Below are 13,981 nucleotides of genomic sequence, written 5' to 3' on the forward strand. Positions count from 1 at the left end.
AAGTTTCAACAATCTATAATTTGAAAACAAACCCAATATATTTCATACTCTCAAGATATGATTCGGAATTGAACAACAAATAATGGGAGAAACAAACTGAAGAAACTTTATTTCTCAAGAATAAGATTTGACTCACTAATTCTCTATATTACACAACTAGAATTCATAGGTTTATATAAAATCCAAATGCTGCTTGTTAAACAGATGTAACTTTACATTTATAAGCAGTGGTCATTTGGCTAAGGGCATATCCATCAGTTCTTTATTTTTAAGAAAAACTAATGAAAAATGGTTTGAAAACTTTGAGTTTTAACGATAAGGACAAAATAAAGGGTAAAGTGAATAGCACCATAGTTGACTTTTTAGTATAAAAATATGGTTTTTCATTCAAGTGAACAGTACCAAAAAATTTTCGTTAAAATTCTATTATTTTTTTCGGCTGCCAAAGATTCATATACAAACATTAGTTCCACTTCAAAAAGAATGACACCAACTTAATTTAGATATAAATTATTTGATGTAAAAGGATATAAAAACATTTTTCTTTACATTTTAAAATTATTAAAATATAATAATTATTATTAGATATAATTCCAACATAGCCTTCCTTTGCTTTAAAAAACCAACTTACTATTTCCTCTTTCTATAACGGAGGCAATATTCTCAACATTTATCTTTAAAATCATATCAAGGGAGATTAAATATTACATGATGCCCAATGTTTATTGTACTTCATCACTTGCCTTGATTTGATTTTTTTTTTTTTTTTTTTTTTTTGAACCCAGCCTTGATTTGATTTTTCTGTTTATGGGTTTCTGGACGTCAGACACGACGTTCCATAAAAATATTTGGGGGGTGGGAACCTGGCTGGATTGCTAGTATTTACCTTTTTAAACAACGTTTCTGCAACGACTTCTAATCGTCAACTAGCTATTATCTGTTATTCAAGTCACGACTCTTTTTTAGTTTCACTTCCAACTAACCAACCCACTGGGCAGGAAATTATTTGTATGATGGGAATCGTTGACAGAGAAGAAGAAGTTCATCTTCACCAATCTCTATTAGAAGAATCATCAAGCAAAAACACTACTACTACTGATGATGATCAACAAAATACACACCTTTGGTCAAGAGTTTGGATAGAATCCAAGAAACTATGGCGCGTGGTCGGTCCTGCCATCATCGGCCGTTTGTCTTCCTTCTCCATGATCGTCATAACACAAGCCTTTGCCGGACACCTTGGTGTGGTTGAACTCGCTTCCATTTCCATTGCCAACAATGTCATTGTCGGCTTCACTTTTGGTCTCCTGGTAACGATCAAAATACGATAAATTTTAGTCTGTTTGTATAATAATTTTTTTTTTGTGTGACGTGCTATTCCGACTTTCAAATTGTACACAATTCCAAACTAGAAATGTAAATGGCCAGAGGTCTGGTGTCCCTATTTCCGTGTCCCTCTCTGTCTCCTTTGTCATTAATCGACACGTTTCCAATCACTCAACTCTAACGGTACATTGTTAACCTGTAACCTAGCAGCTATCCCATCCCATGACCCCACCCACCCTGACCACCGCACCCTGCCGGCTGCAACCTTTTCTCTCTCCCCTCCCCGCCCCCATCTATTTTGTGTCTACAGTATACAATTTTTTCCTCTAACAATCTTTTTTTTTTTTTCCTTTCAATTTTTCGATTTTCGAAGTTATGGGTTAATGGATCATTGATCAATTTGAACTTTTTGGTTTCCATTTGTTGTTTTTGAGTTTGATTTCACTGAGAGTGCTGTTTATTTAAAATGTGATTTCGGTGAAGGGGGATTGATTTTAACGATTAATGTGGACTTGCATTTTATTCGTTGCAGAACTTTTAATCCACACCAGATCTTGAACCGGGGTGGGGTGGGGTGGGGAGGGGAGGGCAGGCTGTCGCAGACTGGCCGAACCGCCTGTGGGGTGGGCAGGGGTGGGGGACTTGGGTTTCACGGTGTGGCTGCTAGGTTTGCTTTGGTTTTTTCCAATTCTTCAGTATAATTAATTTTTAATTTATTTAAAGTTAACATTGTTATAGAGCTAGGGAAATGCTAAAGATACCAAATTTTTAAACTAAATTTTGTAAATCAAATGATGTGGTACCCGTAGCCAATTGAAATAGCTTTGGGCTCTATTATATGTTTACGTCTTGACATAATTGTATTTTTGTTTTGTTTTTTTGTCACAATCAACCAGTTAGGCATGGCAAGCGCACTAGAGACACTATGTGGGCAGGCTTTTGGGGCCAAGAGGCACCATATGTTGGGGATATACCTCCAAAGGTCATGGATTGTGTTGTTCCTATGTTGCATTCTGCTCTCGCCTATATACATTTTCGCCTCTCCGATTCTGAAACTATTAGGACAGTCCGATGACGTTGCAGAGATGTCGGGAGTGGTGTCTTTGTGGCTTTTACCCATGCACTTCAGCTATGCGTTTTTTTTCCCATTGCAGAGGTTCTTGCAGAGCCAGCTGAAGAACTTTGTGACTTTGTGGGTTGCCTTGGTGGTTTTGGTGTTTCATGCCTTGATAAGTTGGCTTTTTGTGTATGTTTTAGACTTTGGGGTTGTGGGTGCTGCTATTGCTTTGGATATCTCTTGGTGGGTTTCCTTTTTCGTGCTACTAGGATATGTGACATGTGGTTGGTGTCCACTCAGTTGGACTGGTTTCTCTATGGAGGCCTTTTCTGGCCTTTGGGAATTTGTCAAACTATCTACTGCTTCTGGGGTCATGCTTTGGTATAGATCTCTCCTTTCTTCTTCACGTTTTTTTTTTTTCTATCATAAAAATTTGAAGTGTTGGTAAATCTTTTTCTTTTAAATGTTAACCATGTCCCTGCTTTACTAATTTTTTTCCATACAACATTAAGTGAGAAGTTTTAATTATAGAAAAATATTTATGTCAACTTAAGCAACATACCGGACTGCTCAGCAGATGCACAGTATGTCGGCAGTCACTAGAATTTTAAAGTTTCTTGTGAGAGAGTTATTTTACTTCTAAAAAGGATCAAGTCAATATTTTCTTGTAAGCATTTTATTACAGTGATCATTTTACCCTAATTGTTGGTGTTGTTATGGTTCGATGATTAGATGATTTTTGGTTTCTGCTCGATTGATCTTTAAGTGCAAATATAAGGTCTTATCTAAGGTAGAGTATCAGAATATCATTTTGTCAAAAAGAAATGTAATAAGGGTTTGATTGGACCGTTTAATATCGCGTGTTTTAAAATTAATCATCCTTGATCTCAAGTGTTGTTATGCAGCTTGGAATTTTGGTACTACAGAATCTTGATATTGATGACTGGACACTTACAGAACGCGACTCTTTCTGTGGATGCCTTATCAGTTTGGTACTAGACCTTTATCAACATTGCTTAGCATATATTCGAATTTGGGTTGCAATTGGTAATTTAGTGAAAAGATAAAAATGCAAATGACCATATCAACTGCGAGTTTTGACCTTTTTTCTTATTGCAGCATGACTATGAATGCTTGGGAGCTCATGATTCATTTAGCCTTCTTCGCTGGAACTGGGTAAATGATTTTTTTTATCTTATCTGTTACTACTTTTGTGAGTCTGCATTATGATTGAAGTAAAAAATTTAAAAAGAATTTGTCATGGGTCTCACAGAGTAAGAGTATCGAATGAGCTGGGTGCTGGAAATGGTCAGGCAGCAAAATTTGCAGCAAAAGTATCTGTGGCAGAATCCAGCTTGATTGCCCTATTCTTCTGCATACTTATTATTGCATTCCGTGATAATTTTGGATACATATTCACAACAAGCAGTGATGTCATCCAACGAGTTAATCAAATGTCTTACATCCTGGGTATCACAATTCTACTTAACGGTGTTCAACCCGTCTTGTCAGGTTAAATTTTTTCCCTTCATAAATTGTTAGCTACGGGTCTTAGATATTCAATTCCTGTGGAGTGATTACGATGGTCGTGTTTTGTCTTTGGGTAACATAAGTGGGAATCAAATCATTGAACTATCCTAATTCTAACTTTGCACATCATCATTTGAGTTATCTCAAGAGCTTAAACAGCACTTCCAGATTTAATATTAGTGTCGCGAAGGTAGAAGTAATCGTTTTGTTATTGTTAGTTGTGCATGCCTGCGCTAATTCTGGTCATAGATGCATGTAGGTGTCCAACAACTGCCTTCGTACGATAGCACTTCTCTAAAAGTAACAATGGTACTTTTTTTATGCCTAAAACGTTAGTGTTTTGTTCCTTTGTAAAGAAGATGGTCGTTACTTGTATTACAGGAGTAGCTGTAGGCTCAGGATGGCAGGCATGGGTGGCATACATAAATCTTTTCTGCTACTACATTATTGGGCTCCCTCTAGGATTTGTAATGGGATGGGTCGCTGACTTGGGTGTTACGGTACATTTTGCTCTTTCATCTATCTCAATGGACAACCTTGTTATTGTGTGTTTTGACTCCATAATTATATGTACTTCTAATAAACTCTTCAAGCATCAGTTTACTACATTATCTCATTATATATGGTTGTTAAAATTTCATATAAAAATAGGGCATATGGGGTGGGATGATCCTCGGCGGAACTGCTGTCCAAACAGTGATTTTGGGCATCGTGACATCGCGACGTGATTGGGAAAAAGAGGTATAAGATTCGATCATAAAGGGCCACTTATTTCTTTAATTTCACCAAAAATAAAAGCTACGTGTACACTTGTTTCTTTTCAGCAAAAAAAAAAATGTCCAAGCTGAAACGAGCATAATATTGGTTGACAAATTTTGCAGGCTCAGAAGGCCAGCCAGCGTGTAAATAAGTGGTCAACTCCTAATCCAGATGATCAGACAGAGGAGCAACAATATACATGAAATGCTACCTGCAGTTTGTTAGGCTACTCTAGTTTCATGAATATACATGAAAAAAAAAATAAGGAAACAGAATTATTTGAGCATAAATATTTCGAGCTACTTTAAACCAACTTTCTTTGATGTAGCATTTTGGTTTTTAGGCCATCCCTGTGAATTCAAAAGCTTAACCACAGAGTAGTTCTTAAACGTTTTCCCAACAAATAGGTAAAGAGAACTCGTTGTAAATATATGGATAGCTGCATGTGGGTGAAATAGTAGTATGGAGAAATAATAGTGTGGTGAAATAACGACCTTTGTGTTTCTATACAACCTTTTAATTGGAGTGAAGCCATATATATTTAGCTTTGTGTCAGTTATAATTTGGTATTGAACTCGCGTCTAAGATAATTGAATATAATCGAAGTCAAGTGCGACTTTTTCTTTGAAGCATGTTTAATGCTCTATAGGGTGTTTTTTTTTTCAAGTGTTGTATATGCTCTATTTTGTGAAACCCCTAAAGGGATGTTGTGATTCACCCATTCTCAAGTTGAAGCATACAAAACTCAACTCTCATAATCTGTCTATTTCACAACACTCCTTCAATACTCTCTCTTAATTCAATACTCTCTCTTAATGGCGTTTCTTATCAATTATTTCCATCCACTTCTTTTAGGAGAACAATTATGAAAGGCCTACTATAGTTGACTGGGCAGGATGAAGTGATGAAGATTAATTACTCTAATTTTTTCTTTTCTTTGTTTTGGGTACATATACAGCTTACAGTGCCTTGAAAACGCAACAATATAACCAAAGTCAGCATTTTATTGTTCCTAACATAGTTAGCAACACACAGAAAGAAATTAAGATAAGAACACAAACAACATCAGAATTATCTTATTGTCATTTCGTCAAACACGTCATGGAAAACCCCATCAAAAGCCACCATCAGAAAAATCAAACTTCAATTTTTGGGTTAATAATGCAAACCTGGCTAGAATTTCATTTTCTCTTTTGTCCATTTCTCTCCAAAGAAAAACAGACCCCATTCAATTTTTTGTCCAACAACAACAATGCCACACCGTTGCTGTTGTTGTCCCAAAAATAAAAAAAATTCTTTGAACCATTCTTTTTGGCATGTCAAAATACATTCACACTGTTACAGCCGCATTGTTGGAAGAATTGTGACACCAATTATTGGGTTGTCAAAGTACCAATTTTAGGTGTTCACACCAAAGAACATTGTTTGAACATCAAAAGTCACTTTTTTCGTTTTTGTTGATTACGAAAAGATAACTCTTTTGTTAATTTAATCTAGAAACATATATATGGAGTAGCTAGTGCTCGTATTCTCCTACAAGGGCAATGCGTGATGGTGAGTCATTGGTTCACATTTATATTCCATAACGTATTATTAACAGTTGGTAATCGCTTATGTATAAATGCTAATATAATTCACACATACAATTAGATGCATACCACTGTACAAAAACCCGACAAGACACGATAATCTGCTGTTCAAACGGCTATTGGTGTCGGTCCCAAGCCTACCCACGCACCACCAGATGGTAACAGCAACAACTGTCCTGGTTCAAGAAATGGGTTCCTACATTGAGTCGACTCGGCTGACTCGTTCCTACACATAAAAACCACCACTCTCTTCTCCTCTCGCTTCTCCTGCATCTCCACAAGCCTAGCCTTCGTCTCCTTCACCAACTCCCACAACCCATCATTCCTCTTCCTGTTCACAAACAATAGCATCAACTTCCCCTTGCAACTCTCCAGCCTCTCCAATGCGTCAATCAACCGAGTCAACTCATCCGAACTCAAACCCTCGACTGAGTCGATTCTATCTCCAACTTCCTTGACTCGGACAACAATTTCACGCTGAATCGACCTGTAATCTTCGCCCGCTGCTCTCACCACTTCGTATACCAAATTGTTCTTCTGAAGTTCTAATGAATCGGGTGCGTCGCAAATTCGTACCACAAATTCCACAAGCACTTCAATCTCCATTGCCAAATCCGAGTCCAAAAGGGCAAGTGCCTTCTCTTCCTTGTCTCTTTTATTACCATCGGTTTTTGTCGAATTGAGATAATACCCAATTGCTCTAGACACCATGAGATTCTGCTCGATCACACCGGCGTACCATCTGACCCAAGATGAATATTCCAGCATGCACAAATCGGAATTGTCACAAAACATGGAGAGATTCAAAAAATTGTATCCCCCAAAACAAGGGTAATAAGCAAGCTGGTCTTTGAGAATAAAAGACCCTCTTGATATAATGTTATGAATTGTGAGGAGGCATTTTAGGGCAACAAAGGCGCTCCGAGTGACGTGGAGTCGGTCCATGAGGGCCTCGATGCATGCGCATGCAGTGAGGCGGGAGGAAAGCCCTAGGGCGAGCACGGAGGCGATTCGTGTCTCTGAAGGCGGCCTTGACGGGTCATGGGTGGTGGCGCGGAGGACAGCGAGGTGTACGGAGACTCGGCCGTTGATGCATAGAGTCGCTTTGAGGATTGAGGCTTTGTCTTTCAGGATGCCAATGAATTTGATTCGGGCCATTGCGAATGAAGAAAGAATGGGAAGGGTTGAGTAACATTGAGGTGGGAGGGCAGAGAAAGATATAAAATGACAGTTGGACGCGGTTTTACTATTTCATGGTGTCCGTGTGTGTGCAAACTATGCATGGATCTTACTGTGTGAGGAGAGAGCTTTTGACGCTTTATAATGTGTTCATACGCTTATGTGCAAGTTGGAGCGCGAACATCGCTTTACTAATAAAACTATATGGAAAACCTCCTCTTAATTTTTTGGAGTAAATATAGAAGAATTACAGATAATATCTGTATTTTCCAAAGAAGTTAAAACTATTTACAGAACTGTTTACATAAAGAAAATAAAAAAGTCTATAAGTATATATGTTCTAAATGATTTTGCCTATTTGTTTATTGAGTGTCGACTACCATTCCGGATCGGTTTTGTATCACTTCTCTTTCTCACCACATACATATAAGTCACGTGAGAAGAAAGATTTATGGAGAAGTGATATAAAACAATGATTTTGCGTATTTTTGTGTTACATGTGAAATTAACATGATATTTTTTATGTATGAAATGATTTATCTTATCGGAGATTAATTATATGTATTACTTGACTTCAAGTGGTATTAAAATGTTGTGCTAAAAGTATTCTCCCTAATATTATTAGGTATTAAATCGTGACATCTAAGTCTTCTCCTGTTTGTTGGTCTAGTGGCATTCTCTTTTGGATATTTCGTAATTAATTATTTTGAAACGTTCAAGTTTGCAATGGCAAAGTATATTATGCTAGAGTAGGTAATTGACTAGTCCGAAGTCCAATTAGATATTTCCTCATGTTTAGTTCACCATGAGAAAAATGGAGAGCATTTCCACAACTTTGTAAACTTATGTTAAGATTTTTGTTGTAAATAGTTTTTTTTTTTTTTTTTTTAATTAGTGTGATTGTGTAAACTAGAAATAGGAATCTTATAGGATTTAGAAGATCATTTTCTTGTGGCTTTTTATCAAATGGTCCCTCAGATTTGCATAACTTCTCATTTTGGTCCCTGAGATTTGAAATCGATAGAATTGGTCCTTGAATTTATCCACCATCAATCATTCTAGTCATTCCGTGAAAAATCTTCATTAAATAAGATAAAATGATAAAAATACCCTCATTTTTTTGTTAAATCATTTTGGCCTATTGTTTATTAGATTGAGGATAGTTAAGTCATTATAATCTTTATTTAACATAACTATTTTCAGAATGACTAAAATGATTGATGGTGAATAATCTCAGGGACCACTTGTATTGATTTCAAATCTCAGAGACAAAAGTAAGGAGTTATGCAAATCTCAATGACCATTTTGGTTAAAAAATCTTTTCTTGTTTAACTTGTATTACTTGTAGAGCAAGTAAAACTCATTATAACTAGTATAAATAAAAGCACTAAGCAACATGAATTACACAAGGATCAATTCCTCAAGCCCATCTCTCCTTCTCTCTTTCTCTAGCCGGCCCTCCCTTTATTCTCTCTCTCAAACATTAGTTTTACAACCGTTGTATATTTCAACCAAGTTATTTGGTTTCCAACTCAAGCGATTTTACTTTTGACCCATTGGATTATGATTTAACATATCATCAGTTTAACAATCTCTAATGGATTAAAATTCCAAGACTTTATGTTGAATCTAGAAATATGAGATCATCCAAACATATATAATTATGAATCACCAACAGGCACGTATAGAAAGATGAGTCAAACGAACGTGTTGGATCCTTCTTCTTAAAACCCATAATTTCTAACGCGGGTATCGACATTAACTAAAGCAACAATGTCTCGTATGTAAGTTTTCACAGGTATACCTCATTCATATCGAAATTTAATCTTTTTTGGCCTCGAAGCTACCTGTTTGGGCCCAAAATATTATTGTTGGGCCGAGCAGCAGGATGTGCTCGGCCCAAGGTGATGACAAATATTATGGGCCGAATAATAAATCCCGGGCCAGCTGGCAGGGTCGGCCAAATCCTATCCTAAGTAGTCCGGATGAATAGAAAAGGTCGAGGAAGTCCTGGTGCGACCAGGATTCTCGACCGGCAAGGAATGGAGTCCCGAAAAGAAGGAAAATTCAGAATCCCAGTAGGAGTAGGTTTGTTCGAGTTAGAGGCGAAATGGGACAAGGACTCCCAATCCAAATCAGAATTGGTTTCAAGGAATGGGGCACTATAAATACAAGAAATCATGCAACAGAAAAACCCCTTCAAATCAGCATACAATTGCCCTATGCAAAACTTCTCAAACACCTTGAGATTTTTCCTTTTCTTTTCCTGTCGACACACCTTCAGTTTGGATAAATAGCACTATGGAAACACCCGGCGAGCACCTTCAGTTTGGATAAACAGCACTGCTGCCGCAGAATCAGCCGACCGAGAAGCACCTTCAGTTTGGATAAACAGCACTGCGTCGAGATCGACCGGTTATCTATCTAAGTCTCGGCCGAGAAGGGTTTTCGAACCTTTGTTGGCAGAGGTCACCTTGCTAGCCCTCTCGGCATAGTCAGGTGTTACGAATTACATTGCTCGGCGTACTGGACGTCGAGTGGTTTTATGATTGGATACTCGCAAGTGAGTTTCAGGGTTCGGCATTCCGACGGTCGAACTACGTTTACCATCAAGACATACATCACGTTTGAGTACCTGTGCCCATACAGTTTGGTCTCGATTCGACGTGCTTGTACTTTTACGAATATAATCACAGTGACTGAATCGGGCTCCGACAATTTGTGAACTCCGCATAATTAGCAGCCTTGTCTTCAAGCTGTAGAACCCAGAGACCGAGAGTGTACCTTCCTCGGTCGCAATCGCAAGATAGAGAAGTCAACGACGCGCTCAGAGTTACATCAACAAATTTTACTCCTCGGCCAAGCTCGGCCGACGAGTTGGCACGCCCCGCATTCGACCGAAGGACGTAGTTAGCTTATTAGTTACTCGGCCTGCGCGCCACGTAGGTTTTGTAATTTTTAGAGTCAACATTTTGGCACGCCCGGTGGGACCCATTGTGCTAAACCTTCAGAGTTCATGACCGTTGAAACACGGTCTACAAAGAAGAAAACAACCACGGGAAAGTCAACAACTGACTTACCAATGCAAGGCCTTGGGCAGGATTTGCACCCTACAAAAAATCCGATCATTGTTGCGCCGCCCGAGGCCACAAGTGTGACACGCCGAGAAAATGAAATTTGTCTCGGCGGACATCCTCACAACTCAGCGATCCCGAATCAAACAGCGGGCATGTGTTGTAGAAGGGATCGTGGAAGATTGCGACGACGATGGTGGAGAAGGTTCCGATCCACCAACTAGGAAATGTTGACTTTAAAAATTACAAAACCTACGTGGCGCGCAGGCCGAGTAACTAATAAGCTAACTATGTCCTTCGGTCGAATGTGGGGCGTGCCAACTCGTCGGCCGACCTTGGCCGAGGAGTAAAATTTGTTGATGTAACTCTGAGCGCGTCGTTGACTTCTCTATCTTGCGATTGCGACCGAGGAAGGAACACTCTCGATCTCTGGGTTCTACAGCCTGAAGACAAGGCTACTAATTCTGCGGAGTTCACAAATCGTCGGAGCCCGATTCGGTCACTGTGATATATTCGTAAGAGTATAAGCACGTCGAATCGAGACCAAACTGTATGGGCACAGGTACTCAAACGTGATGTATGTCTTGATGGTAAACGTAGTTCGGCCGTCAAAATGCCGAACCCTGAAACTCACTTGCGAGTATCCAATCATAAAACCACTCGGCGTCCAGTACGCCGAGCAATGTAATTCGTAACACCTGACTATGCCAAGAGGGCTAGCAAGGTGACCTCTGCCAACAAAGGTTCGAAAACCCTTCTCAGCCGAGACTTAGATAGATAACCGGTCGACCTCGACGCAGTGCTGTTTATCCAAACTGAAGGTGCCTCTCGGTCAGGTGATTCTGCGGCAGCAGTGCTGTTTATCCAAACTGAAAGTGCTCGCCGGGTGCTTCCACAGTGCTGTTTATCCAAACTGAAGGTGTGTCAGTAGGAAAAGAAAAGGAAAAATCTCAAGGTGTTTGAGAGGTTTTGCGTAGGGCAATTGTATGCTGATTTGAAGGGGTTTTTCTGTTGCATGATTTCTTGTATTTATAGTGCCCCATTCCTTGAAACCAATTCTGATTTGTATTGGGAGTCCTTGTCCCATTTCGCCTGTAACTCGAACAAACCTACTCCTACTGGGATTCTGAATTTTCCTTCTTTTCGGGACTCCATTCCTTGCCGGTCGAGAATCCTGGTCGCACCAGGACTTCCTCGACCTTTTCTATTCATCCGGACTACTTAGGATAGGATTTGGCCGACCCTGCCAGCTGGCCCGGGATTTATTATTCGGCCCATAGTATTTGTCATCACCTTGGGTCGAGCACATCCTGCTGCTCGGCCCAACAATAATATTTTGGGCCCAAACATTGCCCCCTCGCTTCTGAGGTCGCCGACTTTTAACTCTTGGTCGGGCCTCGGCCTTGAAGAAGCGAAAACGTTTATTGCTTTTTTGGACTTTACTTCCTTAATGACCATTATTCCTGCACATTTATGAGACATGATTGCACTTTCCTCGTTGCCCCCAACGCGTGGCCACGTGTCGATTCTCCGCCGCTCTTAAAAGCTTTCAATCATGGGCCTCGAAACCGTGCACTAACTGAAACGTCTTATCCTCATTAATGCATTAAAACTGACGCCGTACGCAATCGTGCGTCCTGGATTTTCGACTCCTCGATCCCATCTTCGCAGGTTCCCAAAATATCCGAAATGATTGGAGACTTTCCCGGTTAAATTTTCCCCCAATTTGAACCAGTGCTTTTCGAATTCCATTGCTTTTTTCGAATTCCAGACGTTTGATCTTCACTCTGAAATGCCTATAAATACCCACATTTCTGGCATTCACATCTTACGCTTTCAGAAACTCCAAAATCCCAATTTTATCATTCTTGTTCGTTCAAGCAAAAATCCTTCCAGTTCTTCCTTTTGCGATTTCCTCTCCAGTTTTCTTCTCTGCAATCTCTTATTCTTCCAAACTATCTCCTATCATCTCTACCAATGGCCTCCTTTATTTCGAAGCTCTCTGACGAAGTCAACAAGTGCAAAGATTTCATTGATCGGAGCGTCGTTAAGACGCTGCGATTTGAAAATGACATGGCCACCACTCACCAGATTCTGGGCCCCCTTTTCAGAGACGCAGTGTCGTCGTCTATTACTAATCTGCTCAATGAGCAGTGTTTAATACCCTTGTTGCAGGGTTCGACTGGTCGAAGTGGACTCTGGCGCGGCCTTAGGGAGCCTGGCCCTCGACCACCACGACTTGGGCTGCCTGGGTCGACCGAATGAGCACATTCTTTGGCAAGGAGTGGAAGGCTCTCGGCATCTACGATGCCATTATTCTGTCAACCATGGAGATTGCCATGGATAAGGAGCTGCTCATGGCGGCCTTGAGTTTATGGTGTTCGGCCACCAACACCATGGTCCTGCCTTTCGGCCCTCTCGGCCCCACAGTCCTCAACGTCTCGGCCATCCTTGGGACTTTCCCGACTGGCCTACCTATTGACGCCAACCTTTCCGGATACCCTTCTCCTCTCAACCTGAAGGCACTATTTGACGAAAGGGTCGTCGAAATGCTAAGCCGGGGCGATCGAGAGCCCTCAAGGGAAGAAGTTCAGAAGCTCCACAAGAACTTCTTCAACTACAACACTCTCATCCTTTATTTCGCCGGCCGAGGCGAGGAAGGCCTTAGGAAGGAAGAGCACGAGGCCTTCCTCTTCTACTGGTACAACAAATTCATCTGTTGTACCAGGTCAAACAAATGCCTGGTGGAGAACATGCCGGTGGCCCAGGCACTGGCTAATGGTCGCTCGCTGGCGCTCAGTCCAGCCATACTCGCCAACCTCTACCGTTGCCTGGCCGAGGCGACCATTGGCAAGATTGACCCGCACCAGAACGGACCCCTCTGGGTGTTCCAACTCTAGTTGCAGGTTTACTTCTCCACCCTTCGACCGGAGGTTCCTGCCTTCCAGCAAACGGCCGCCCTCGGCCTTCAACTGGCCTCTCGACCGGCGCCACCTCACCGAGCCGACGAGGTTTTCAAACACTTCCTCAGCCTTGACGTCATCTCGGATGACGAGTTCCTGGTATGCCGGCGCCAAGAGTACCCTTCCTCGCTCAGGCTCCCTACGGCAGCATGGGCCGAGTCCGAGGATGCGGGCATTCGTCAATGCTGGGGGTCGTTCGTTCTGGCTCGCGACCTTCCTCTTGGTTGCGATGCCCGCCGAGCTAGCTGGGAGGTCTACCATCCCCATTTTGTCGCCCGGCAGCTCGGCTATCTTCAAGGCTGCCCCGTCCCCTTGCTCGCATCTCGGTCTCTCCTGAGTCGAGGGCGTCTTACCGGTTCCTCTGAAAGGGAATGCAAGACGTCGGACCAGGAATTCCAAAAGAAGTGCAGGAAATTTCAGCTTCGGCCGACGGTTCCTGAATCTTTGGGAACCGACACCTTCGGGGACTGATGGGAGGAGTATACCGACGACTTCTTCGGCGCC

The 13,981-nt window shown here is 41.2% G+C and overlaps 1 protein-coding gene and 1 pseudogene across 2 annotated transcripts; one reads left to right on the forward strand and one right to left on the reverse strand.

Annotated features, from left to right (window-relative positions):
* Positions 1-915: 915 nt before the first annotated feature.
* Positions 916-5,298, forward strand: LOC137718827 (protein DETOXIFICATION 27-like). The gene is made up of 8 exons (XM_068458364.2): positions 916-1,310; positions 2,223-2,764; positions 3,289-3,375; positions 3,503-3,559; positions 3,657-3,895; positions 4,295-4,413; positions 4,565-4,654; positions 4,795-5,298. The coding sequence occupies exons 1-8, from the start codon at positions 1,011-1,013 to the stop codon at positions 4,873-4,875; spliced, it is 1,515 nt and encodes a 504-aa protein (XP_068314465.2). The 5' UTR covers positions 916-1,010; the 3' UTR covers positions 4,876-5,298.
* Positions 5,299-6,224: 926 nt separating this feature from the next.
* On the reverse strand, positions 6,225-7,655 carry LOC137718624 (putative clathrin assembly protein At4g40080 pseudogene; annotated as a pseudogene). Its single transcript, XR_015964988.1, has one exon. The product of XR_015964988.1 is annotated as a putative clathrin assembly protein At4g40080 pseudogene (transcript).
* Positions 7,656-13,981: the final 6,326 nt, after the last annotated feature.

The sequence above is a fragment of the Pyrus communis genome, chromosome 8, assembly GCF_041283825.1.
Source record: "Pyrus communis isolate YQ-2024b chromosome 8, ASM4128382v1, whole genome shotgun sequence".
Classification (NCBI taxonomy): domain Eukaryota; kingdom Viridiplantae; phylum Streptophyta; class Magnoliopsida; order Rosales; family Rosaceae; genus Pyrus; species Pyrus communis.

What these genes read in the sequence shown, in the direction of transcription:
- LOC137718827 (XM_068458364.2), top strand. Translation starts at nt 1,011, where the DNA reads ATGATGGGAATCGTTGACAGAGAAGAAGAAGTTCATCTTCACCAATCT. An exon ending in GCTTCTGGGGTCATGCTTTG is followed by an intron (nt 2,765 to 3,288) that starts GTATAGATCTCT and finishes GTTGTTATGCAG; the next exon opens with CTTGGAATTTTGGTACTACA. An exon ending in GCCTTCTTCGCTGGAACTGG is followed by an intron (nt 3,560 to 3,656) that starts GTAAATGATTTT and finishes TGGGTCTCACAG; the next exon opens with AGTAAGAGTATCGAATGAGC.